The sequence below is a fragment of the Oncorhynchus mykiss genome, chromosome 3 (assembly GCF_013265735.2).
Source record: "Oncorhynchus mykiss isolate Arlee chromosome 3, USDA_OmykA_1.1, whole genome shotgun sequence".
Taxonomy (NCBI): Eukaryota; Metazoa; Chordata; class Actinopteri; order Salmoniformes; family Salmonidae; genus Oncorhynchus; species Oncorhynchus mykiss.
In genome coordinates this window covers 39,036,887-39,064,571 of record NC_048567.1, presented here as the reverse complement: position 1 = coordinate 39,064,571, position 27,685 = coordinate 39,036,887, and the positions used below count along the sequence as shown (strand labels likewise).

The 27,685-nt window shown below is 40.7% G+C and overlaps 1 protein-coding gene across 24 annotated transcripts in view; it reads left to right on the top strand.

Annotated features, from left to right (window-relative positions):
- LOC110519948 (E3 ubiquitin-protein ligase MYCBP2) overlaps window positions 1–27,685 on the top strand; it is a 344,395-nt gene that overhangs the window by 75,516 nt on the left and 241,194 nt on the right. For all 24 annotated transcript variants that reach the window (XM_036974062.1, XM_036974063.1, XM_036974061.1 and 21 more), the window contains exons 10-11: window positions 26,989–27,127; window positions 27,602–27,678. In XM_036974062.1, coding sequence (XP_036829957.1) covers window positions 26,989–27,127; window positions 27,602–27,678 — 216 coding nt within the window. The remainder of the gene's footprint in view (window positions 1–26,988; window positions 27,128–27,601; window positions 27,679–27,685) is intronic.

Here is a 27,685-nt window from a genome sequence, read left to right as displayed (position 1 = left end):
CATTGTAGTTATTCACATATTGATGTCAGACCCCAATGCTTTGTTTACTGATGTCTGTGATGAATGCAGGAGCAGATAATGGCTGCAGGAGGGGATCTGCCGTTTTACGGGTTCCTAACCAACCGTGCTATTTTGGTAGTTTTTCGCAACTTATTTTGTACATAATATTGCTGATACCATCTCTTATGACCGAAAATAGATTCTGGATATCAGAATAGCAATTACTCACCTTGAACTGGACAAAGATTCTCTATAATGAGTCCGATGTGAAGGATATACTGCTTCCCGGAGATCAGGCCGAAATCTCTGTTATTCGTGTGAAGAAAAGACGGAAATACAGGGGGGCGGAGATCAGGGTGCCTTGTGAGAATTCGTCGTCAGGTGGGTAACCCGCTTCTAACATCCATTCTATTGAGCAACGTGCAATCATTGGAAACCAAATTGAACATCCGTTTGAGATTGTCCCACGAGTCGTGGCTGAACGAGGACACGAATAATATAGACCTGGCTGGGTTTTCCGTGCATCGGCAGGACGGAACAGGTACGTCTGGTAAGACGATGGGTGGGGATGTGTGTCTATTTGTCAATAACAGCTGGTGTGCGATGTCTAATATTAAATCATTGCTTGCCTGAGGTAGAGTACCTCATGATAAGCTGTAGACCACACAATCTACCAAGAGTTTATCGATATTATTCGTAGCCATCTATTTACGACCACAAACCGATACTGGCACTAAGACCTCCCTCAGCGAGCTATCCATAAACAAACAGGAAAATGTTCATCCATAAGCGGCGCTCCTTGTGGCCGTTGTTAATTTTTACCCTGTTATTTAGAACCTGACGGACAACTATGAAAGCTCAAACCAAGTTTATTCACCCAAAGGGTCAGACAGCTGAACAGACAGACATGTTTCCACCAGCACAAGTGTGTATATATACCCCAATTTGGGTGCAGTCACCTCCTTCCCTCTAAACATTACGTCTTTATTGCAAGGCAGGAAGTTAAGTGATGCGGGCAATTAACTGTTCCTTCTCCTTTATGACCTGACCTCGGCCCCCACTCCTCATCTCTCCACCCTATCAGTGACTGCAACCATGCGATTGCTTTTCCTTTACTCAGTATATTCCAAGCTTAATTGCCTCCCCCATATACATTTCTCCCACAGATAACCATTAACTTCTGGTGCTGAAACCGGACTACAGCACTCCATTTCCATAGGATATCTGATGATTTTAAAAATATTTCAAGTTTAGGAGTCAGAACCCATCACCGGGGACATTAATACAGGCAAACTTAATTCCGTTTTACCTCATTTCTACCAGCATTTCACGTGCAACCAGAGAAAAAAAATTCTAGACTGCACACACAGAAGCTTACAAAGCTCTCCCTCGCCCTCCATTTTGCAAATCTGACCATAATTCTACCCTCTTGATTCCTGTTTTCAAGCAAAAACTACAGCAGGACGTACCAGTGACTCACTCAATACGGAAGTGGTCAGATGATGCGGATGCTACGCTACAGGACTTTTTTGCTAGCACAGACTGGAATATATTCCGGGATTTATCCAGTGGCATTTAGGAGTGTACCACCTCAGTCAACAATAAGTGCATAGATGAAGTCATCCCCACATTGACCGGGTGTACATATCCCAACCAGAAGCCATCGATTACAGGCAACGTCTGCACCAAGCTAAAGGCTAGAGCTGACGCTTTCAAGGAGCGGGACACGAATCCGGACACTTTCAAGGAGCGAGACACGAATCCGGACACTTTCAAGGAGCGGGACACGAATCCGGACACTTATAAGAAATCCAGTCTATGCCCTCAGACAAACCATCAAACAGGCAAAGCGTCAATACAGAACTAAGATTGAATCCTACTACACAGGCTCTGATGCTCGTCGGATGTGGCAGGGCTTGCAAACTATTGCGGACTTCAAAGGGAAAAGCAGCTGCGAGCTGCCCGGTGACGTGAGCCTATCAGACGAGCTTAAATGCCCTTTTATGCTCGCTTCGAGGCAAGCAACACTGAAGAATGCATAAGAGCACCAGCTGTTCCAGACGACTGTGTGACCACGCTCTCCGTAGCTGATGTAAGCAGGACCTTTCTTCAGGTCAACATTCACAAGGCTGCGGGGCCAGACGGATTACCAGGACGTCTACTCTGAGCATGCGCGGACCAACTGGCAAGTGCCTTAAAACCTGTTGTGACTCGGACAGTATTTTCATTTTTGGAAAAAAAACTTTCCCGTAGTAAACTGAATATTTTGTCAGGACAAGATGCTAGAATATGCATATAATTTAGCTTAGGATAGAAAACACTCTAACGTTTCCAAAACTGTAAAGATATTGTCTGTGAGTATAACAGAACTGATATGTTGCAGGCGAAAGCCTGAGAAAAATCCAATCCGGAAGTGCCCCATATTTTGAAAGCGCTGCGTTCCAATGAGTCCCTATTGAGCTGTGAATGGGCTATCAACCAGATTACGCTTTCTACGTATTCCCCAAGGTGTCTACAGCATTGTGACATAGTTTTACGCATTTATGTTGAAGAATAGCCGTAGGCGGCTACATTGCGCAAGTGGTCAACTGATGCCCCCAGAGAGATTCTTGCGTAAAATACAGAGGTAGCCATTACTCCAATCAGTCCTACCGAAAAACTAATTGTCCCGATGGATATATTATTGAATAGATATTTGAAAAACACCTTGAGGATTGATTATAAACAACGTTTGCCATATTTCTGTCGATTATTATGGAGCTAATTTGGAATATTTTTTGCCGTTTTCGTGACCGCAATTTCAGGGCGATTTCTCCAAACGTGAAGAACAAACGAAGCTATTTCGCCTACAAAAATAATATTTTTGGAAAAATGTAACATTTGCTATCTAACTGGGAGTCTCGTGAGTGAAAACATCCGAAGCTCATCAAAGGTAAACTGTTTTTCTGATTTCTGTGACCAAGTTACCTGCTGCTAGCTGGACAAAATGCTATGCTAGGCTATCGATAAACTTACACAAATGCTCGTCTAGCTTTGGCTATAAAGCACATTTTGAAGATCTGAGTTGACAGGGTGATTAACAATTGATTAACAGTCTCAATATATTTCACTTGTGATTTTCATGAATAGGAATATTTTCTAGGGATATTTATGTCCGTTGCGTTATGCTAATTAGTGTCAGGCGATGATTACGCTCCCGCATGCGGGATGGGGAGTCAGAGGTTTTGACTAACATTTTCAACCTTGCCTGGCAGAATATGTAATACCTACATGTTTCAAGCAGACCACCATAGTCCCTGTGGCCAAGAACACGAAGGTAACCTGCCTAAATGACTACCACCCCGTAGCACTCACGTCGGTAGCCATGAAGTGCTTTGAAAGGCTGGTAATGACACACCACCATCATCCCACTCCAATTCGTATACCGACACCAACAGATCCAACACATCTGCCACGCAGATCCTTAAGTTTAATGACGACACAACAGTGTAGTAGGCCTTATCACTGACAACGTTGAGACAGCCTACATGGTGGAAATCAGAGACCTGGCAGTGTGATGCCAGGACAACCTCCTCTCTCAATGTGAGCAAGACAAAGGAGCTGATCGTGGACTACAGGAAAAGGAGTGCCAAACAGGTCCCCATTAACATGGATGGGGCTGGAGTGGAGCTGGTTTCAAGTTCATGGTATCCACATCACCAACAAACTATCATAGTCCAAACGCACCAAGACAGCCATGAAGAGGACACAACACCTTTTCCCCCTCAGGAGACTGAAAAGATTTGGCATGGGTCCCCAGATCTGGTATGGCAACTGCTTGACATCCGACTGTAAGGCGCTACAGAGGGTATTGACTGCGGCCCAGTTCATCACCGGGGCCAAGCTTCCTGTCATCCAGTTCCTATATACTAGGCGGTGTCAGAGGAAGTCCCAAAAAATTGTCCGACTCCAGTCACCCAAGTCATAGACTCTTCTCTCTGCTACCACACAGCAAGCGGTACCAAAGCACCAAGTCTAGGTCCAAGCGGCTCCTTACGTCTTCTATCCCCGAGCCATAAGCCATAATTTGGCCACCCAGACTATTTACATGTTTTTACACTGCTGCTACGTGCTGTTTATCATCTATGCATAGCTACTTTACCCCTACCTACATGTACAAATTACCTCAACTAACCTGTACCACCGCACATTGACTCAGTACCGGTACCCCCTGTATATAGCTTTGTTATTTTATTTATTACTTTAGTCCGTACATTTTCTTACCTCCTATTTCTTGAACTGCATTGTTGGATAAGGGCTTGTAAGTAAGCATTTCACCGTGTTGTCTACACCTGTTGTATTGGGCGCATGTGACAAATATTTTTCCCAGGAGCAGGACAAGGCACCTTTTTGACTGATGACTGACATAAGGGCATATACATGATCGGCCTATCTGGCTTTTATGATGAAGGTGGCCATATTGCTTCTTGAGTGTCATAAAGTGCGTTTTCTTAGTCCAATTAAAGTGCCACAGGAATGGATTAATGCTACATGACAATGTCACAAAGTGTGTGTTCTGCAAGTTATTTAAAATATGATGGAAAAAACATGACTAAAGATTTCATTACAACAACAAAGGACTTAAGAAACAAACGCTCAAAGGAAAGGAAACTTCTTGCCAGGGAAAAAAAACACATTTGTATAAATGTTGGTTTTGACACTTGTGTAGGCACACAGATACAGAGCCTTTGAGTTGAAAGTCTGTCAGACAGTTCTAGAGATGTTCTTTCAGCATCTCAAAAAATGCGTAGGCAATGGATGGCAGGCTTCATCAGCGCACGTCACACATCGCTTTGCAATGCGCTGGAGGCAGCTATGCATTTTAAAAACATATGCTTAATTGTTCGAAAACTGATTGTTTTGACGCATGTTATGAGGCTCGCCAAAATCAGACCATATTATTGGAGGCAATTATTTTATACCAATTTTCTTTCATTGTCCAGCAGCCAAAGGCACAATCATAGTCATGTTAGCTACACTGAACAAAAATATAAATGCAACAATTTCAAAGATTTTGTTCATATAAGGGGAACAGAAAACCATTTGCATTTCTAGTTATAGACAATTGTTAGCTTGCTAGCTAAAATGTAACCTAGTTCATACTACAGCTATGACAATTAGTTTATATTGGTGGTAGTAGGAGTTGGGATTATGCTGGTTCATTGTTTATCTAGCTAGCTAGCTAGCTACATGTCCAAACAAAATAATCCACTTCGCCAGATGATTACAAGACCCATCAAGTTAGCCAGGTGTGTCTGGGGGTGTTTACCTTTATCTATTGTATTTCATGAACATGTGTACATGTCTAGATAATAGTGACCCATCCACTTAGCTAGATGTGGCTGGGGGTGGTTATAACATTTCTTTCACATGATCCATCAAAGTATGTCTGGGTAAGCATCTAATCATTTAAAGTATTTTTTATCTGGACACTTTCTGTTTTTGATATTGCTACTATGCAAATATGCAAGAAACCATTTCACTGTACCGTTTACACCTTCTGTATCCTGTGCATGTGACAAATGCACTTAATAGATTTCATTTGATATAGTGTATGTTTACGAGAGACGGTAATGTGAAGAACAACATGACCTGCACCAAATTCAGATTAGGATATAGGCCAAGGACTATATAAAATTATTTTTTATCTCCACCCAGAAGAGGACTGGCCACCCCTCATAGCCTGGTTCCCCTCTAGGTTTCTTCCTAGGTTTTGGCCTTTCTAGGGAGTTTTTATACATCGCGCTTATACACCTGCATTGCTTGCTGTTTGGGGTTTTAGGCTGGGTTTCTGTACAGCACTTTGATATTTTTTTTACCTAGAGTTTTTTTCCTTATTGTAGGCTACTACTTTTGCCACTTTTAGTCTTGAAGTCTTTGGGTGTTTACTACACACTCTGTTTAGCACATTGCCTCACATGTGAATCCTTAAAGAGATGGGTGAGCTAGGGTGTAAATAATTCTGAATGGGTATAGATAAAGAAGAGCTTTCCAGTAAGTGTACCAAAGCATTCATGGGCCTTATTCCCAAAAGTGGACTTACAAGTTGATCAACTTTCCAAGCAGAACTGCCTTCCCATTGTTCCTCAACTGCAGTGTATGATATACCATTTTCTCTTAGTCTACTTTTATACAATTTTAGAAACACCATTTAAAATCTCGCTACATAGGACTGAATCCAGGTGGTGGGTCACATATAGTGGCTAGATCCGGGAAGCCAAAGTTCCAAAAGCTGGGCCGAAAATAGTGTAGATCATACAAAATATTTTGCTGTGACTCTTATATGGATGATGTTAAAACCATTTGTTTTTGTGATTAATAAGGAGTATCTAGACTCTGCACTTGATGAATTTATGAAATTGCTTCTTTGAATTATTGATTAACATGCACCTGTTAAGAAACTGACTGTTAGAACTGTTAAGACTCCATAGAATCATGAGGAATTGAAAAACTGTATGGCTGAAAGAGATGGGGCAAAAAAAGTGGCTAATAAGTCTGGCTGCACATCTGACTGGCGCACTTACTACAAATTGAAAAATGATGTGACTAATCACCAAAAAGATGACTGTATTATGAAGTCAAAATCAATGATATAAAGACTAGATTACTTGAAATTAAATTATGGGCATCAAATCACAATTTATTCATCACAAAACCATTTGATGTTGCAAGTTATTTTAATAATTACTTAATTGGCTAATTTAGACAGGAAATGCCATCAACAAACCAAGCCTTTGTTCATGCATTAAAAAACACATAATGAAAAAAAGCATTGTAAGTTAGATTTTTGACAAAAGACACATGCTGATGGTTGGTTGAAAGAAATTGATAGAAGTTTGTGGGAGCTGTATTGTTAAATTTCAATGCAGCCTTTGATATTATTGACCATAACCTGTTGTTGAGAACGTATGTTGTATGGTTTTTCAACCTTAGCTCTAAATAGACCATATGGCAATCTATCTAATAAAACTGAGAGTTTTCTTTAATGGAAGCGCCTCCAATGCCAAACATGTAGGGTGTGACGATCCGCAGGGCAACGGTCTACACTTCAATTTTTTACCAATGACCTGCCACTTGCATTAGTCAAAGCCTGTGTCCATGTATGCTGATGATTCAACCATATACAGTGCATTTGGAAAGTATTCAGACCCTTGACTTTTTCCACATTTTATGTGTCTTATTCCAAAATAAATATATATATATATAAAAAGATTACCTCATCAATTTACACACAATACCCCATAATAATGACAAACCAATAATAGGTTTTTAGAACTTTTTTCAAAAGTATTCATACCCTTTACTCAATATTTTGTTGAAGCTCCTTTGGCAGCGATTACAGCCTGGAGTCGTCTTGGGTATGACGCTACAAGCTTGGCACACCTGTATTTGGGGAGTTTCTCGCCTCTCTGCAGATCCTCTCAAGCTCTGTCAGTTTGGATGGGGGAGTCGCTGTACAGCTGTTTCTAGGTCTCAAAGTGTTATACAGAAACCCAGCCTGAATCCCCAAACAGCAAGCAATGCAGATGTCGAAGCACGGTGGCAAGGAAAAACTCACTAGAAAGGCCGGCACCTAGAGAGGAACCAGGCTCTGAGGGTTGGCCAGTCCTCTTTTGGCTGTGCCGGGTGGAGATTATAACAGATCATGGCCAAGATGTTCAAACAGATGACCAGCAGGGTCAGAAAATAATAATAATCAGTCATTGTTGAGGGTGCAACAGGACAGTACCTCAGGAGTAAATGTAATTTGGCTTTTCATAGCCGATCAATCAGAGTTCCTGACAGCAGGTGCGGTAGAGAGTCGAAAACAGCAGGTCCGGGACAAGGTAGCACGTCCAGTGAACAGGTCAGGGTTCCATAGCCGCAGGCAAAACATTTGAAACTGGAGCAGCAGCAGGTGGACTGGGGACAGCAAGGAGTCAACAGGCCAGGTAGGGGAGAGAGAGAGAGAGAGAGAGAATACTTAAATTCACACAGGACACCGGATAAGACAGGAGAAATACTCCAGATATAAGAAACTAGCCCCCCGACACACAAACTATTGCAGCATAAATACTGGCGGCTGAGACGGGAGCGGTCGGTAGACACTCTGTCTCTGTCTGACGATACCCCCGGACAGGGCCAAACAGGCAGGATGTAACCCCACCCGCTTTGCCAAAGCACAGCCCCCACACCACTATAGGGATATCTTCAACCACCAACCTACTACCCTGAGACAAGGCCGAGTATAGCCCTCAAAGATCTCCCCAACGGCACGAACCCGAGGAGGACGCCAACCTGGACAGGAACATCACGTCAGTGAGTCAACCCACTCAAGTGACGCATGAAAGAGCACCAGTAAGCCGGTGACACCAGTAAGCAGAGAATCCCAGTGGAGAGAGGGGAACCGGTCAGGCAGAGACGGCAAGGGCTGTTCGTTGCTCCAGAGCCTTTCCGTTCACCTTCACACTCCTGGGCCAGACTACACTCAATCATATGACTTACTGAAGAGATGAGTCTTAAATAAAAACTTAAAGGTCGACCGAGTCTGCGTCTTTCACATGGACAGGCAGACCATTCCATAAAGCTGGAGCTCTATAGGAGGTAGCCCTGCCTCCAGCTGTTTGCTTATAAATTCTAGGGACAGTAAGGAGGCCTGCTTTTTGTGACCGTAGCGTACGTGTAGGTATGTACGCTAGGACCAAATCAGTAAGACAGGTATGAGGAAGCCCTTGTAATGCTTTGTAGGTGAGCGGTAAAACCTTGAAATCAGCCCAAACCTTAACTTCTTTGGGGTAGGGGGCAGTATTTTCACATCCGGATGAAAAGCATGCCCAGAGTAAACGGGCCTGCTACAAATATGCCTATTATTATGCCTATTGTTAGTAGATTTGGATAGAAAACACTCTGAAGTTTCTAAAACTGTTTGAATGATGTCTGTGAGTATAACAGAACTGATATGGCAGGCAAAAACCTGAGGAAAAAATCAGTGGGAAATCTGAGGTTGGTAGATTTTCAACACCGCTCCTTTTGAAGATACTGTGTTGAAGATATTGTACTGTGAAGTGGGGCTGAAGGAGAAGGAAATGAGTAAGGTCTGCCATGATCTGACCATGCGCTTTCACGTGAGAGGGAGCTCTGTTCCATCGCACTTCTGAAGACAACGGAATTCTCTGGTTGGAACGTTATTGAAGATTTATGTTAAACATCCTAAAGATTTATTCTATACATCGTTTGACAAGTTTCTGCGGACTGTAACTTAACTTTTTGACTTTTGTCTGCTTTTAGTGAACGCGCTTCGTGACTTTGGATTTGTTTACCAAACGCGCTAACTAAAGGAACTATTTGGACATAAATTATTATGGACATTAATGAACAAAACAAACATTTCTTGTGGAACTGGGAGTCCTGCGAGTGCATTCCGACAAAGATCAGCAAAGGTAAGTGAAGATTTATAATTCTAGTTATGACTTTTGTTGACTGCATAATATGGCGGATATATTTGTCTTGATTGGGTTCTGAGCGCCGACTCAGATTATTGCATGGTTTGCTTTTTCCGTAAAGCTTTTTTGAAATCTGACACAGCGGTTGCATTAACTTCTTGACGCTACCCATCCCTTAAGCGGGAAAATTGTCGTCAGCAACCGCTGAATAGCATAGTACCCCAGTCAAATAATATTACTTAAAATATTTATATTCATGAAATCACAAGTGCAATATTGCAAAACACAGCTTAGCCTTTTGTTAATCCACCTGTCACAGTGAAAGCAATCCAAGCGTTTGTGTAAGTTTATCGATCGCATGACAGTACATTAAGTACACTTAGCGTCAGGGAGTTTGGTCACGAAAATCAGAAAAGCAATCAAATTAATCGTTTACCTTTGATCTTCGGATGTTTTCACTCACGAGACTCCAGTTACACGACAAATGTTCCTCTTGTTCCATAAAGATAATTTTTATATCCAAAATACTTCCGTTTGTTTGGCACACTATGTTCAGAAATCAACAGGAAAGAGCGGTCACGACAACGCAGACAAATTCCAAATAATATCCGTAATGTCCACAGAAACATGTCAAACGTTTTTTATAATCAATCCTCAGGTTGTTTTTAAAATACACTGCTCAAAAAAATAAAGGAAACACTAAAATAACACATCCTAGATCTGAATGAATGAAATATTCTTATTAAATACTTTTTACTTTTTTTGCTGACAACAAAATCACACAAACATGGAAATCAAATTATCAACCCATGGAGGTCTGGATTTGGAGTCACACTCAAAATTAAAGTGGAAAACCACACTACAGGCTGATCCAACTTTGATGTAATGTCCTTAAAACAAGTCAAAAGGAGGCTCGGTAGTGTGTGTAGCCTCCACGTGCCTGTATGACCTCCCTATCATCTGGTATTATTATATTTATTTTCCATTCATATTGTCAGACCCCGGTGGCTTGTCATTGTTGATAGACAATTATTTTTTCACCTCTTCACTAACTCTATGGAATTCAAAAGGACAATGCTCGTCTTTCATAATTTAGTCAGATATACACTACCGTTCAAACGTTTGGGGTCACTTATAAATGTCATTGTTTATGAAAAAATTCATTTTTTTGTATATTAAAATAACATCAAATTGATCAGAAATAGTGTTGACGTCTATTGTAGCTGGAAACGCTTGATTTACATTTGTTTGTTAAATGGAATATCTACGTAGGCGTACAGAGGCCCATAATCAGCAACAATCACTCCTGTGTTCCAATGGCATGTTTTGTTAGCTAATCCAAGTTTATAATTTTAAAAGGCGAATTGATCATTAGAAAACCCTTTTGCAATAATGTTAGCACAGCTGAAATATGTTCTGATTAAAGAAGCAATAAAACTGTCCATCTTAAACTAGTTAAGTATCTGGAGCGTCAGCATTTGTGGGTTCGATTACAGGCTCAAAATGGCTAGAAACAAAGACCTTTCTTCTGAAACTCGTCAGTATATTCTTGTTCTGAGAAATGAAGGCTCTTTCATGTGAGAAATTAACAAGAAACTGAAGATCTCGTACAATGCTGTGTACTACTCCCTTAAAACCTCTTAAGGATATGGAGACGCTAGCGTCTCAACTGGCCAATTGCCTGGGGAAATGCAGAGCGCCAGATTCAAATAAAATTACATAAAATTCAAACTTTCATTAAATCACAAGTAAGATAGTCAATTAAAGCTACACTCGTTGTGAATCCAGCCAACATGTCAGATTTTTAAAATGCTTTTTGGCGAAAGCATAAGAAGCTATTATCTGATAGCATGCACCCATCTGAACCAGTACTAAACAAAAGAGCTAGCGTAGCAGGCGCTACACAAAACGCTGAAATAAAATATAAAACATGCATTACCTTTGACGAGCTTCTTTTGTTGGCACTCCAATATGTCCCATAAACATCACGATTGGTCCTTTTTTTCGATGAATTCCGTCCATGTATACCCAAAATGTCCATAAACCATGTTTGATCCAGAAAAAAACTGCTTACCAAAACACAACGTCACTACAAAACATTTCAAAAGTTGCCTACAAACTTTGCCAAAATATTTCAAACTACTTTTGTAATACAACTTTAGGTATTTTTAAACGTTAATAATCGATCAAATTGTAGACGGGGCAATCTGTATTCAACACAGCAAGTAAACAAACCATGCTCCTTTTTTCGTCTTGCGCAACTCTCAACAGTGTAACCTTGTTCCAGGATGTGCTTCTTCTTCGTTGCACAAATGATTAACTTCAACCAAATTCCAAAGACTGGTGACATTCAGTGGAAGTCGTAGGAACTGTAAAATGGTCCCTATCAAATATCCCTTGGCAAAGACAACAGAGGGAACGGTCAGAGGCAAAATAGAAAAAAAATCTGAACAGTTAGTCCTCGGGGTTTTGCCTGCTACATAAGTTCTGTTATAGTCACAGACATGATTGAAACCGTTTTAGAAACTTCAGAGTATTTTATATGCATATCATATATTCCTGGCATGAGTAGCAGGAAGTTGAAATTGGGCACGCTATTTATCCAAAAGTGAAAATGCTGCCCCCTATCCCTTTCTAGCGCAGGGGTTCCGCTAGCGGAACACCTCGACAACATTCCGCTGAAAAGGCGAAGTTAAAAAAAATATTTTTTAACCTTTCTGATCTCCCCATCCCGGATCCGGGTTCGTGAATACAGACTCAAGCTCATTACCATAACGCAACGTTAACTATTCATGAAAATCGCAAATGAAATGAAATAAATATGCCATCTCTCAAGCTTAGCCTTTTGTTAACAACACTGTCATCTCAGATTTTCAAAATATGCTTCTCAACCATTGCAAAACAAGCATTTGTGTAACAGTATTGATGGCTAACGTAGCATTTAGCATTAGCATTCAGCTGGCAACATTTACACAAAAAAACAGAAAAGCATTCAAAAAAATCATTTACCTTTGAAGAACTTCAGATGTTTTCAATGAGGAGACTCTCAGATAGCAAATGTTCAGTTTTTCCTGAAAGATTATTTGTTTAGGACAAATCGCTCCGTTTTCTGCGTCACGTTTAGCTATGAAAAAAACCCCTGTATCCAGGATTGTGTAAATCTATCAGCAAGCTCATTAGCATAACACAACGTTAACTATTTATGAAAATCGCAAATGAAATGAAATAAATATGCCATCTCTCAAGCTTAGCCTTTTGTAAACAACACTGTCATCTCAGATTTTCAAAATATGCTTCTCAACCATAGGAAAACAATCATTTGTGTAAAAGTAGCTAGCTAGAGTTAGCATTTTGCGTTAGCATTTAGCGTTAGCATTAGCGTTAGCATCCAGCACGCAACATTAACAAAAACATAAAAGCCTTCAAATAAAATCATTTACCTTTGAAGAACTTCTGATGTTTTCAATGAGGATACTCTCAGTTAGATAGCAGATGCTCAGTTTTTCCAAAAAGATTCCTTGTGTATTAGAAATAGCTCCGTTTTATACATCACATTTGGCTACCAAAAAAAATCCATAAATTCAGTCCTCAAAACGCAAACTTTTTTCCAAATTAACTCCATAATATCGACTGAAAACATGGCAAACGTTGTTTAGAATCAAGCCTCAAGGTGTTTTTCACATATCTCTTCATTGATACATCGTTCTTGGACACATGCTTTCTCTCCTGAATCCCAGGAGAAAATGACCGCACCTGAAGATTACGCACAAATTTAGACAAAGGACACCGGGCGGACCTCTGGAAAATGTAGTCTCTTATGGCCAATCTTCCAATGATATGCCTACAAATACGTCACAATGCTGCTAAGACCTTGGGCGAACGACAGAAAGTGTAGGCTCATTCCTTGCGCAATCACAGCCATATAAGGAGAGAATGGAAAACAGAGCTTCAGAAATTCTGCTAATTCCTGGGTGATGCATCATCTTGGTTTCGCCTGTAGAATGAGTTCTGGGGCACTTACAGACAAAATCTTTGCAGATTCTGAAACTTCAGAGTGTTTTCTTTCCAAAACTGTCAAGAATATGCATAGTCGAGCATCTTTTCGTGACAAAATATCGCGCTTAAAACGGGAACGTTTTTTATCCAAAAATGAAATAGCGCCCCTAGAGCTCTAAGAGGTTAAATATGTTACTTTCAGACATTAACAAGTCCTATACAGCAAATGAAAGATAAACATCTTGTCAATCTACCCATCGTGTCCGATTTAAAAAATGCTTTATAGCTAAAGCACAACATATGATTGTTAGATCATCGCCAAGTCGAAAAGTCATTTTTCCAGCCAAAGATATGAGTCACAAAATGCAGAAATATAGATAAAATGAATCACTAACCTTTTGATCTTCATCAGATGACACTCATAGGACATCATGTTACACAATACATGTATGTTCTGTTCGATAATGTGCATATTTATATCCAAAAATCTCATTTTACATTGGCGCCTTACGTGCAGAAATGTTTTGATTCCAAAACATCTGATTTTGCAGAAATACTCATAATAAACATTGATAAAAGATACTAGTGTTATTCACAGAATTAAAGAGAGACTTCTCCTTAATGCAACCGCTGTGTCAGATTTAAAGAAAACTTTACAGAAAAAGCATAATCTGAGAACGGCGCTCAGAACCCAAAACAGCCAGAGGAATAGCCACCATTTCACTTACCTTTGATGATCTTCATCAGAAGGCACTCCCAGGAATCCCAGTTTGACAATAAATTACTGATTTGTTCCATAAAGTTCCATAATTTATGTCAAAATAGCCACTTGTTGTTAGCGTGTTCTGCCCAGTAATCCATCCTCATGAGGCGCGAGCATTTCATCCAGACAAAAACTCATAGTTCTGTTAGTCATTTAGAATAATGTCAAACGATGTATGGAATCAATCGTTAGGATGTTTTTAACATAAAACATCAATGATGTTCCAACCGGAGAATTCCTATGTCTGAAGAAAAGCACTGGAACAAGAGGTAACTGTCGGGAGTGCGCGTCATGAGACCGAGGCACTATGCCAGACCACTGACTCAAACAGGTCTCGTGAGCCCCTCCTTTATAGTATAATCCTCATTCAACTTTCAAAAGACAGTTGACATCTAGTGGAAGCCCCAGGAAGTGCAACCTCATCCATATCTCAATGTGTACTCGGTAGGCAAGGCTTCGAAAAACTACAAACATCAGATGTCCCACTTCCTGGTTGGATTTTTCTCAGGTTTTTGCCTGCATATGAGTTCTGTTATACTCACAGACATCATTCAACAGTTTTAGAAACTTCAGTGTTTTCTATCCAATACTAATAATACTATGCATATATCAGCATCTGGGACAGAGTAGGAGGAAGTTCACTTTGGGCACGCTATTCATACAAAAGTGAAAATGCTATCCCAAAAATGTTAAAGTAGTTTGCAATATCAGTGGGTTTTGTGATGAGTGAGCCTTTTGATTCAATGAATGATAGAGATGAGTTGGCTTTTTCTCCCAAAATATAATTTAAGGTGCTCCAAAGCTTTTTACTATCATTCTTTATATTATTTATTTTTGTTTCATAGTTTATTTTTATTTAGTTTAGTCATTTGATTTCTTAATTTACAGTATGTTTGCCAATGGTTTGGGCTGCCAGACTTACAGTTGAAGTCGGGAGTTCACATGCACTTAGATTGGAGTCAATAAAACTCATTTTTCAACGACTTCACATATTTCTTGTTAATTTCGCAAAGCTGTTAAAACATCTACTTTGTGCATGACACAAGTAATTTTTCCAACAATTGTTTACAAACAGATTATTTCACTTATAATTCACTGTATCACAATTCCAGTGGGTCTGAGGTTTACATACACTAAGTTGACTGTGCCTTTAAACAGGGTGGAAAATTCCAGAAAATTAAGTTTTAGAAGCTTCTGATAGGCTAATTGACATAATTTGAGTCAATTGGAGGTGTACCTGTGAATGTATTTCAAGGTCTACCTTCAAACTCAGTGCCTCTGCTTGATATCATGGGAAAATCAAAAGAAATCAGCCAAGACTTAAGAAACTATTGTAGACCGTCACAAGTCTGGTTCATCCTTGGGAGCAATTTCCAAACGCTAGCAGCAGGAAGCTTGGTCACGAAAATCAGAAAAGCAATCAAATTAATCGTTTGCCTTTGATCTTCTGATGTTTTCACTCACGAGACTCCCAGTTAGACAGCAAATGTTCCTTTTGTTCCATAAAGATTATTTTTATACCCAAAATACCTCTGTTTGTTTGTCGTTCAGAAATCCATATTTCCGGTCAAATCCATATTTCCAAATGATATCCATAATATCGGCAGAAACATGGCAAACATTTTTTATAATCAATCCTCAAGGTGTTTTTCAAATATCTATTAGATAATATATTAACCGGTACAGTTGGCTTTTCAGTAGGACCGGGAGGAAAAATGACTACCTCTCTCTTTTATGTAAGAATCACTCTGAGAGCCATCAGCTGGCCACTTACGCAATGTGGTCGTTTACGCTTATTCTTCAACATAAAGGCGTGAAACTACGTCTAAAGGCTGTAGACACCTTAGGGAAGACGTAGAAAAAGGAATCTGGTTGATATCCATTTCAATGGTCAATAGAGATGCATAGGAACACAAAGGTTTCAAAATATGAGTCACTTCCTGATTGGATTTTTCTCAGGCTTTCACCTGCAATATCAGTACTGTTATACTCACAGACAATATTTTTACAGGTTTGGAAACTTTAGTGTTTTCTATCCTAAGCTGTCAATTATATGCATATTCTAGCATCTGGTCCTGAGAAATAGGCTGCTTACTTTGGGAATGTTATTTTTCCAAAAATAAAAATACTGCCCCCTAGCTTCAAGAGGTTTTAATGACAACACAGTCAAGGTATTGGAGTGGTCATCACAAAGCCCTGACCTCAATCCTATAGAAAATTTGTGGGCAGAACTGAAAAGCGTGTGAGAGCAAGGAGGCATACAAACCTGACTCAGTCACATCAGCTCTGTCAGGAGGAGGGGCCAAAGTTCACCCAACTTATTGTGGGAAGCTTGTGGAAGGCTACCCAAATGTTTGACCCAAATTAAACAATTTAAAGGCAATGCTACCAAATACGAATTGAGTGTATGTAAACTTGGGACCCACTGGGAATGTGATGAAAGAAATTAAAGCTGAAATAAATAATTCTCTCTACTCTTATTCTGACATTTCACATTCTTAAAATAGTGGTGATCCTAACTGACCTAAGACAGGGAATTGTTTAATGTCAGGAATTGTTAAACTGAATTTTAATGTATTTGGCTGAGGTGTATGTACATTTCTGACTTCAACTGTATTTGCCATACCTTTTGCCCCCATCCCTCTCAACTGTACAATTTTTCAATTCCTCATCAATCCAAGGGGATTTTAGTTTTTACAGCCATTTTCTTAATGGGTTCATGCTTATTCGTAACTGGAATTAGCAATTTTATAAATGTGTTAAGTGCAGCGTCTGGTTGCTCCTCATTACACACCACAGACCAGCAAATATTCTTTACATTGTCAACCTAAGGATCACTACAAAACTTATTGTATGACTTCTTATACACTGTATTAGCCACCACCTTACGATCTTTGGTTTTCCTAGATTTGGCTACTATATTGTGATCACTATGTCCGATGGATCTGGATACTGCTTTCAAGCACATTTCTGCAGCATTTGTAAAGATGTGATCAATACATGTTGATGATATAATTCCTGTGATGTTTAACTACCCTGGTAGATTGACTAACAACCTGAAACAGGTTGCAAGCACTGGTTACAGTTTTGAAGCTTTTGCTTGAGTGGGCAGCTTGATGAAAGACAGTCAATATTTAAATCACCCAGAAAATATACTTCTGTTGATATTGCATTCATTATCAAGCATTTCACACATTATCCAGATACTGACTGTTAGCACTTTGTGGTCTATAGCAGCTTCCCACAAAAATTGGCTTCAGGTGAGGCAGATGAACCTGTATCCATATTACTTCATCAGTATTTGACGTGAGATCCTGTATAAGCTTTACAGGAATGTGTTTATGAATATGGACCGCAACATTGCCCCCGTTGGCATTTCTGTCGTTTCGGTAGATGTTGTAGCCATGTATTCCTACCACTGTACCATCAAAGCTATTATCTAAGTGAGTTTCAGAGATAGTCAGAATATGATTGTCATCTGTTACAAAACATTTATTGGGCAATTGTAGCACTTTTCTGGGTTACTTGATTTGTTTTTAATGCTTTACTGGGAAGCTTATCAGAAGTCAACATTATTTTTGTTAATACACTTGCAAACATTTCTAAAAAACTATTTTTGCTTTGTCATGGGGTATTATGTGTAGATTAGGGGGAAAATAACTATTGAATCCATTTTAGAATAAGGCTGTAACGTAACAATGTGGAAAAAGTAAAATGGTTGGAAATACTTTCCGAATGTACTGTACAAGACTATTTGTCATTCAGGAGTCATGGTAGCCATGTTTTTTTTCTAAATTAAAAAGGGGCTTCATTTCTAATATAGCAATTAGGCGGTCTGCCCAAGGATTTCAATGGCAGACAAGGAGTTGGTCCCTATTCACAGGGCAGTGTCGTATCTTTACTATCATTAACTGAAGACTGATAGTTTTTATCAAAGATTCTCTGTAATTAGTTATTACGCGATTAGACTAATCATGTAACCTTAATTACTAGGAACTCGGGGCACCAAGGATTCCGATTACAAAGTTATAATTTCCTAAAATTTCTTTCAGATATTTTATCTGATCAATCAGTCTTTGAATTAATGAATTATTTACTTTACCTCACGTTAGTCTCATTCCAAACGTTGTAAATTGTTGGTTATCTGCACAAACCCAGTCTTCACTATTGAGTCATCCAGACATCAGTTGTCTTAAATCATTTATTTATTACTAAGTAATTCACAGAAATGCATAAACAAACAAACAAGGTAAATGTGGTTACATGAAATGATAGAATGTGCCCTAGTGGGCTAAACCGGCATGGCGGCTTGTTAGACAGAAGGGGAAGTGGGGGTCGACTAAGAAGTCACTACAGAGTGATAATTATAACAATTGAAATGCTAATCCTTTGCACATGAACGCTCACTCATTCGGGAACAATTGCAATCAATATATATATTTACGCTCAGTGTGTCTTGATCGCTGGTGAAAAGTATTTTGTAGAATTGTCCGTCCCTCTGTCTCTCGGTTGTGGTTGGAGGGGATTGTTCAGAGTGACATTCGTTATAGAATGGTTGTTTCGGCGGTTGTCGTTCTTCGCGTTCAATGATACCGAATTCCTAGCTGCAGACTAGTAATTAATATCAGAGACTTGTTCTTATTCTGTCGATATCGATGGTCTAAGAGTTTAACCACGTGGTATGGTTAAAAGATTCAGCAATGGTCTACAACCTTTCTCCTCCTAATGGAGAAAAACATGGTCTGCAACCTGTAGCCATCTCGTAATTGAGGTAAGCGCGGTCTGCTGATCGAAAACCTGAGTGGGGTTTTTTATTTGGAATGGCAGAAAAGGCTGTCCCAGGATGTCTGACCCAAACTGGGCTCAGGGGCGGTCCTCTGATTTAGTACAAATCCAATTCCACTTTTGAGTTTTCCTTCATTGAACACTCCAAAATCACATTGTAAATTTGTGTAAACCGTATCATACTCACTCATTCATCTTATACAACAATTAGATATCAGGTTTATATCTGGGGCTATTATATAAACAGCGTTATGGTAATGTGGCCACACCGTCTCCCATGAGCTTCCCAAGTTGTGACAAACGGACCAGTTCGTAGCTGGATTCTTCACCGATCTTTTATACTTTCCCCGGAACATGAAATTTGTTCTTACCTCAAGTTCTGTGAGGTGGAAGGATTTCCTTTGTCCTCTATGAAAACTTACTCTCTCTGTACTATGTGGCAGGGTCTTCTCAGGAACGTCATGACAGCAGAATATTTTCCCTTTTGCTCTTCCTCACTCTGTCACTCACTTTCTGTCAAACACCTCTATAAATAACAAATCCTCCGCTTAAAGAACTAATGGGAGCCATTTCTCTTCAGTTGTTTGATGTATGCTACCCACCTCTGTCCCTCGCAGCCAGCCTCACTCAAGTGTCACTCTGTCCCCTGCTTCATCTGAGCCCCTTACAGTTGGGTCACAGAGATTGTGTTTTGTATTTTTTTGTGTGTGTATAAGGAGAAAGAGCTAGTAAACCAGCATGTGACCATACTCTCCAAGGTTAATCCTTCCAGGCAGGTGCAGGCCTATAGTTGCATGAGTGGTAAGCAGAGATACAGTGGTGGGGGAGGATGTGATATTTATTTAAACTGTGAAGCCTTACGCATCTGATCAGTCCCTGGATAAGAGGGTGGGGGTGGGGTTGATGGAGAAATGAAGGAGAGCTGCTCCTCATGAGCAGTGAAAAGAGCAATCTACTTTCTGCAGAAGAGAGAGAGCAGGAGTTAGATAGGCAGAAAGGGGGGGGGGGGGGGGTAAGGGCAATCAGAGAGGAGTGAGCTAGAGAAGGTAGGTGGGGAGAGGAGAAGGATGGGCTAGGCAGTGCATAGGTTACAGAAATGGGATGGGAGGGAGGAAGGGAAAAGCAGGAGGGGGAGAAGAGTATGTGCTCAGCAGGAATCAAAGCACAGTGGAAAACAGTGTCATCACACAGTGCAGCTTAACACCACCATGGCCCCAGTCCAGCTTCTGTCTCATGGCTCATGACAGAAAATGCGTTTCCACTGCTGTCCAATGGCGGAGAGTTTTACACCACTCCAGCCAATGCTTGACATTGCGCAAGGTGATCTTAGGCTTGTGTGCGGCTGATCGGCCATGAAGACCCATTTCATGAAGCTCCCGATGAACAGTTATTGTGGAGACGTTGCTTCCAGAGGCAGTTTGGAACTCGGTAGTGAGTGTTGCATCTGAGGACAGATGATTTTTACGCGCTACGTGCTTTAGCGGTCACGTTCTGGGAGCTTGTGTGGCCTACCACTTTGCGGCTTAGTCGTTGTTGCTCCTAGACATTTCTACTTCATAATAACAGCACTTACAGTTGACCGGGGCAGCTCCAGCTGGGCAGAACCTTATTGGCAAGGTGGCATACCATGACAGTGCCATGTCCACATACTATTGTATATATAGTGTGTCTAATAACAGTACGGAGAAAAATCTAACTAATGGGCATATTCAATAATTGTAAATAAATGAAGTGCAACGCTGGAGAGATGGAGAGAGTTGCAGGCTCACATCTATCAAAGCAGAGAGTGGGAGAAATATCATAGAAATAGAATCTAATGCACACACTTTTCTCTCACCACAACAATGCGTTGCACTCAAAACATGCAGTGTTGTGCAAACTTAAGCCCGGGCACAGCCCAACCCAAATCAATTATCAGAGTATCTTGCGTGGACTGAGAATCTTAAGTTTTCACATTAGATATTTTTTGGGTGGGGGCAGGATTAATGAGTTAATGAGTAATTAATGAGGCGGCAACTTGATTTAAAGTAACTGTCCAATGTTTCCACATTTCGATTAAATTTGACCTATAAATAACTATACTAAATAAATTATGTGAAATGTTGGTCCCATGTTTCCTGAGCTGAAATTAAAGATCCCAGAAATGTTCCATATATACAAAAAGCTTATTTCTACCAAATTCTGTGCACAAATTTCTTTACATCCTTGTTAGCGAGATTTTCTCCTTTGCTAAGATTATAAATCCACCTGACAGGTGTGGCATATCAAGAAGCTAATTAAACAGCATGATCGTGTGCACCTTGTGCAGTGGCCAATAGAAGGCCACTCTAAAATATGGAGTTTTGTCACAGAACACACTACCACACAGATGTCTCAAGTTTTGAGAGAGCCTGCCACTGGCATGCTGACTGCAGCAATGTCCACCAGAGCTTTTGCCAGAGAACTGAATGTTAATTTCTCGGCCATAAGTTGTTTTAGAGAATTTAGCAGTACGTCCAGCAGGCCTCACAATCGCAGACCACATGTAATCACGCCAGCCAGGAAGGACCTCCACATATGGCTTCTTCACCTGCTGGATCGTCTGAGACCAGCCACCCGGACAGCTGATGAAACAGTGGGTTTGCACTACCGAATCATTTCTGCACAAACGTTCAGAAATGGTCTCAGGGAAGCAAATTTTTGTGCTCGTATTCCTCACCTGGGTCTTCACATGACTACAGTTGGGCTTCGTAACTGACTTCAGTGGGCAAATGCTCACCTTCGATGGCCACTGGCACGCTGGAGAAGTGTGCAGTTCACAGATGAATCCCGGTTTCATTTGTACCGGGCAGATGTCAGACAGCGTGTGAGCGGTTTGCTGATGTCAATATGCTCCACGGTAGAGGTGTGGTTATGATATGGGCAGGCATAAGCTACGGACAACAAACACAATTGCATTTTATTGATGTGCATTCAAACTGCCAGAGGTACTGTTACAAGATCCTGAGGCCCAATGTTGTGTCATTCATCCGCCGCCATCACCTCATGTTTCAGCATGATAATGCACGGCCCCATGTCACAAGGATCTGTACACGATTCCCGGAAACTGAAAATGTCCCAGTTCTTCAATAGCCCACATACTCACCAGATATGTCACTCATTTAGCATGTTTGGGATGGTCTGGATCAACGCGTACAACAGCTTATTCCTGTTCCCGCCAATATCCAGCAAATTTGCACAGTCATTGAAGTGGGACAGTATTCCACAGGCCACAATCAACAGCCTGATCAACTCTATGCGAAGGAGATTTCTCGCTGCATGAGGCACCAGATACTTACTGGTTTTCTGATCCATGCCCCTACCTTTAAAAAAAATGTTTTTAGATGCATATATCTGTATTCCCAGTTATGTGAAATCCATATATTAGGGCCTATTGAATTTATTTCAATTGACTGATTTCCTTATATGAACTGTAACTCAGTAAAATCTTTGAAATGGTTGCATTTGTTTTTGTTCAGTGTAACTACAATATTAGTGAAATGGTTGTACTTCCACAAAATGCTAATTACAGTGGGGCAAAAAAGTATTTAGTCAGCCACCAATTGTGCAAGTTCTCCCACTTAAAAAGATGAGGCCTGTAATTTTCATCATAGGTACACTTCAACTATGACAGACAAAAGGAAAAAAAAATCCAGAAAATCACATTGTAGGATTTTTTATGAATTTGCTAATTATGGTGGAAAATAAGTATTTGGTCACCTACAAACAAGCAAGATTTATGGCTCTCAGACCTGTAACTTTTTCTTTAAGAGGCTGTACCTATGATGAAAACTACATTTTTCTCCCCAATTTCGTGGTATCCAATTGTTTTTAGTAGCTACTATCTTGTCTCATCGCTACAACTCCCGTACGGGCTCGGGAGAGACGAAGGTTGAAAGTCATGCGTCCTCCGATACACAACCCAACCAAGCCGCACTGCTTCTTAATACAGCGCCATCCAACCCGGAAGCCAGCCGCACCAATGTGTCGGAGGAAACAACGTGCATCTGGCAACCTTGGTTAGCGCGCACTGCGCCCGGCCCGCCACAGGAGTCGCTGGTGCGCGATGAGATAAGGATTTCCCTACCGGTCAAACCCTCCCCAACCCGGACGACGCTAGGCCAATTTTGCGGATCTCCCGGTCCCACGGACCTCCCGGTTGCGGCCGGTAACGACAGAGCCTGGGCGCGAACCCAGAGTCTCTGGTGGCACAGCTGGCGCTGCAGTACAGAGCCCTTAACCACTGCGCCACCCGGGAGGCAAAAGCAGCTTTTCTGTGTTGACAGTGGTGTCAGCGTATACCTATTGTAAAAAATTATATACCTATTGTAAAAACGTATGCATTCGCCACAAATATGAGTATAGGATGAGTCAACAACATTATTTGTCTATGAGTTAACAGAATATTAACTTTTAAAAATGAGATTTTCACTGGACAATTACTTTAACTTGAATTGCTGTTATTAGAATTTCTTACATTGCCAACAGTGGAAATTATGAGAGAGCTTGCATGCTCTGGTCTGATGCTGTAGCTAGCTAGGGGTGTTTCTCCATACACACACAGTGCTGAAAACTGTCTTTTCTAGCATTATATCCAAAGGGCTTTGCATGTCAGGGATGCCTGACTTTGCGTGTGTGTGTTTGTATTTATTGTGACTCTTCCTGAGGTCCAGAAAAATTAAGGCAGATCATACAATTTTAAAAACATTACAATGCATTCACTTATTTCACAACACAGTGTGTGCCCTCATGCCCCTACTTCACCACTACCACATATCTACAGTACAAAATCTGTGTGTATGCATGTGTCTGCTGCTTCAGTCCCACTGTTCCATAAGTTGTTTTTACTTTGTATTTTTTATGTAATTGTACTGCTTGCATCTGTTACTTGATGTGGAATACCTCTCATGAATACAAGTAGTGATGAAGTCAATCCCTCCTCCACTTTCAGCCACGAGAGATTGACATGCATATTATAAATATTAGCCCTCTGTGTACATCAAAGGGCTAGCCGTGATGCCGTTTTGAGCCAATTGCAATATATTTTGTTAAAGTCCCTTTTTGTGACGACTGAACAGTAGTCCTGGTGCGACAAAACTAGGGCCTGTAGGACCTGCCTTCTTGTTAGTGCTGTTAAGAATGTAGAGCAGTGCTTTATTATGGACGTCTTAGCTACTGTTGTACAGTGCCTTGCGAAAGTATTCGGCCCCCTTGAACTTTTCGACCTTTTGCCACATTTCAGGCTTCAAACATAAAGATATAAAACTGTATTTTTTTGAAGAATCAACAACAAATGGGACTCAATCATGAAGTGGAACGACATTTATTGGATATTTCAAACTTTTTTTAACAAATCAAAAACTGAAAAATTGGGTGTGCAAAATTATTCAGCCCCTTTACTTTCAGTGCAGCAAACTCTCTCCAGAAGTTCAGTGAGGATCTCTGAATGATCCAATGTTGACCTAAATGACTAATGATGATAAATACAATCCACCTGTGTGTAATCAAGTCTCCGTATAAATGCACCTGCACTGTGATAGTCTCAGAGGTCCGTTAAAAGCGCATAGAGCATCATGAAGAACAAGGAACACACCAGGCAGGTCCGAGATACTGTTGTGAAGAAGTTTAAAGCCGGATTTGTATACAAAAAGATTTCCCAAGCTTTAAACATCCCAAGGAGCACTGTGCAAGCGATAATATTGAAATGGAAGGAGTATCAGACCACTGCAAATCTACCAAGACCTGGCCGTCCCTCTAAACTTTCAGCTCATACAAGGAGAAGACTGATCAGAGATGCAGCCAAGAGGCCCAGAGATCTACAGCTGCAGAGATCTACAGCTGAGGTGGGAGACTCTGTCCATAGGACAACAATCAGTCGTATATTGCACAAATCTGGCCTTTATGGAAGAGTGGCAAGAAGAAAGCCATTTCTTAAAGATATCCATAAAAAGTGTTGTTTAAAGTTTGCCACAAGCCACCTGGGAGACACACCAAACATGTGGAAGAAGGTGCTCTGGTCAGATGAAACCAAAATTGAACTTTTTTGGCAACAATGCAAAACGTTATGTTTGGCGTAAAAGCAACACAGCTCATCACCCTGAACACACCATCCCCACTGTCAAACATGGTGGTGGCAGCATCATGGTTTGGGCCTGCTTTTCTTCAGCAGGGACAGGGAAGATGGTTCAAATTGATGGGAAGATGGATGGAGCCAAATACAGGACCATTCTGGAAGAAAACCTGATGGAGTCTGCAAAAGACCTGAGACTGGGACGGAGATTTGTCTTCCAACAAGACAATGATCCAAAACATAAAGCAAAATCTACAATGGAATGGTTCAAAAATAAACATATCCAGGTGTTAGAATGGCCAAGTCAAAGTCCAGACCTGAATCTAATCGAGAATCTGTGGAAAGAACTGAAAACTGCTGTTCACAAATGCTCTCCATCCAACCTCACTGAGCTCGAGCTGTTTTGCAAGGAGGAATGGGAAAAAATTTCAGTCTCTCGATGTGCAAAACTGATAGACATACCCCAAGCGACTTACAGCTGTAATCGCAGCAAAAGGTGGCGCTACAAAGTATTAACTTAAGGGGGCTGAATAATTTTGCACGCCCAATTTGTCCGTTTATGATTTGTTAAAAAAGTTTGAAATATCCAATAAATGTCGTTCCACTTCATGATTGTGTCCCATTTGTTGATTCTTCACAAAAAAATACAGTTTTATATCTTTATGTTTGAAGCCTGAAATGTGGCAAATGGTCGCAAAGTTCAAGGGGGCCGAATACTTTCGCAAGGCACTGTATCAATATGTTTTAACCATGACAGTTTACAATCCAGGGTTACTCCAAGTAGTTTAGTCGCCACAACTTGTTCAATTTCCACATTCATTTATTACAAGTTTTAGTTGAAGTTTAGGGTTTAGTGAATGATTTGTCCCAAATACAGTGCTTTTAGTTTTAGAAATATGAATGTATTCCTTGCCACCTACTCTGAAAGTAACTGCAGTTATTGCAGGTAAGTGTTGCAGTCATTTCAGTTGCTGTAGTAGCTGACGTGTATAGTGTTAAGTCATCTTAACACTATACACATGACATGCCACTCAGTCAGTGGCATGTCATTAGTAAAGTTTGAAAAAAGTAAGGGGCCAAGACAGCTGCCTTAGGGAATTCCGGATTCTACCTGGGTTATTTCGGAGAGGCTTCCATTAAAGAACACCCTCTGTGTTCTGTTAACCTGTGTTGTGGCTTTAACAGTCTTTTCCAGTAGCAGACTAGGATCGATAACGTCAAAAGCCGCACTGAAGTCTAACAAAACACCCCCCACAATCTTTGTATTATCAATATCTCTCAGCCAATCAGCCATTTGTGTAAGTGCTGTGCTTGTTGAACGTTCTTACCTGAAAGTGTTCTGAAAGTTTGTCAGTTTGTTTACTGTAAAATAGAATTGTATCTGGTCAAACACAATTATTTCCAGAAGTTTACTAAGGGTTGGTAACAGGCTGATTGTTCGGCTATTTGAGCCAGTAAAGGGGGCTTTACTATTCTTAGGTAGCGGAATTACTTTAGATTCCCGCCAAGCCTGGGGGGTACACTTTCTAGTCGGCTTGAATTGAAAATATGGCAAATAGGAATGGCAATATCATCTTCTATTATCCTCAGTAATTTTCCATCCAAGTGTGTTACTCAGGACTAGGTTTGCAAAATTCCGTGAATTGTTTCTAAATGATCCCAGGTAATTCAGAAATTATGGTTGAACAGATTCTGGAGTTCCTGCTTATTCTCTCCTGATTCCAGGAATCTTCCAACTAGGATTTCTGGAAAACCTGGACATTTTGAGAAAAAGTTTGACATTTTGCTACCCTGCTAATGAGTGCCAGCTTCTGTATGACCTCAAAACTATGTGTCCTTCATACTTGCTATATTTCAATGTGGATCTAAATAAGCCTTTGCCATGTTTCCCTCAGGACGGGTTTGTGGTGAGGATATACGCGACCAGTACGGACCCGGCACTGCAGCAGGAGCTCCAGTTGAAACTGGCCAGGAAGTGTCTCCATGCCTGCGGCATTTCTCTATTTGACCTGGAGAAAGACCTACACATCATTAGTGAGTCCTACTGACTATGCTCCGCAGTGAAATTTCCCCCTGGTACAGATCTAGGATCCGCTTGCCCTCCCCCAATTCTAACCTTAACCATTAGTGGGGAAAATGGAAAACTGACCCAAGATCAGCATCTAGGGGAAACTTTATGCTACACCATCTTGCTCTGTCAGATATTGGCATATGAGGCTTCACCATATGTGTGTGTTTAAGAGACTGTTGAATAGACTGGAGACTGTTGATTTAGTGACGGAGGACAAACTCATTGTAAGGGTTGGAATGGAATGAAAGCAAACCATGTTTGTTACCTTTCTATTCATTCCATTCCAGTGATTGCAATGAGCCGGTCCCTATATGTGTGTCTGTTTGTGTATCTGTCTTTGTGTGTTTCAATAATGTCTTTGTTTATTAGTGAATTTGTGCATATGTGTTTCTCTGCAGAAGTCCATACATCAAAATGTGTGTGTCTGTGTTTTCCAGGTACGGGGTTTGACGAGGAGGCAGCATTGCTGGGAGCAGGCAGGGAATTTGCTCTGATGAAAACAGCCTCAGGAAAGGTAAAGA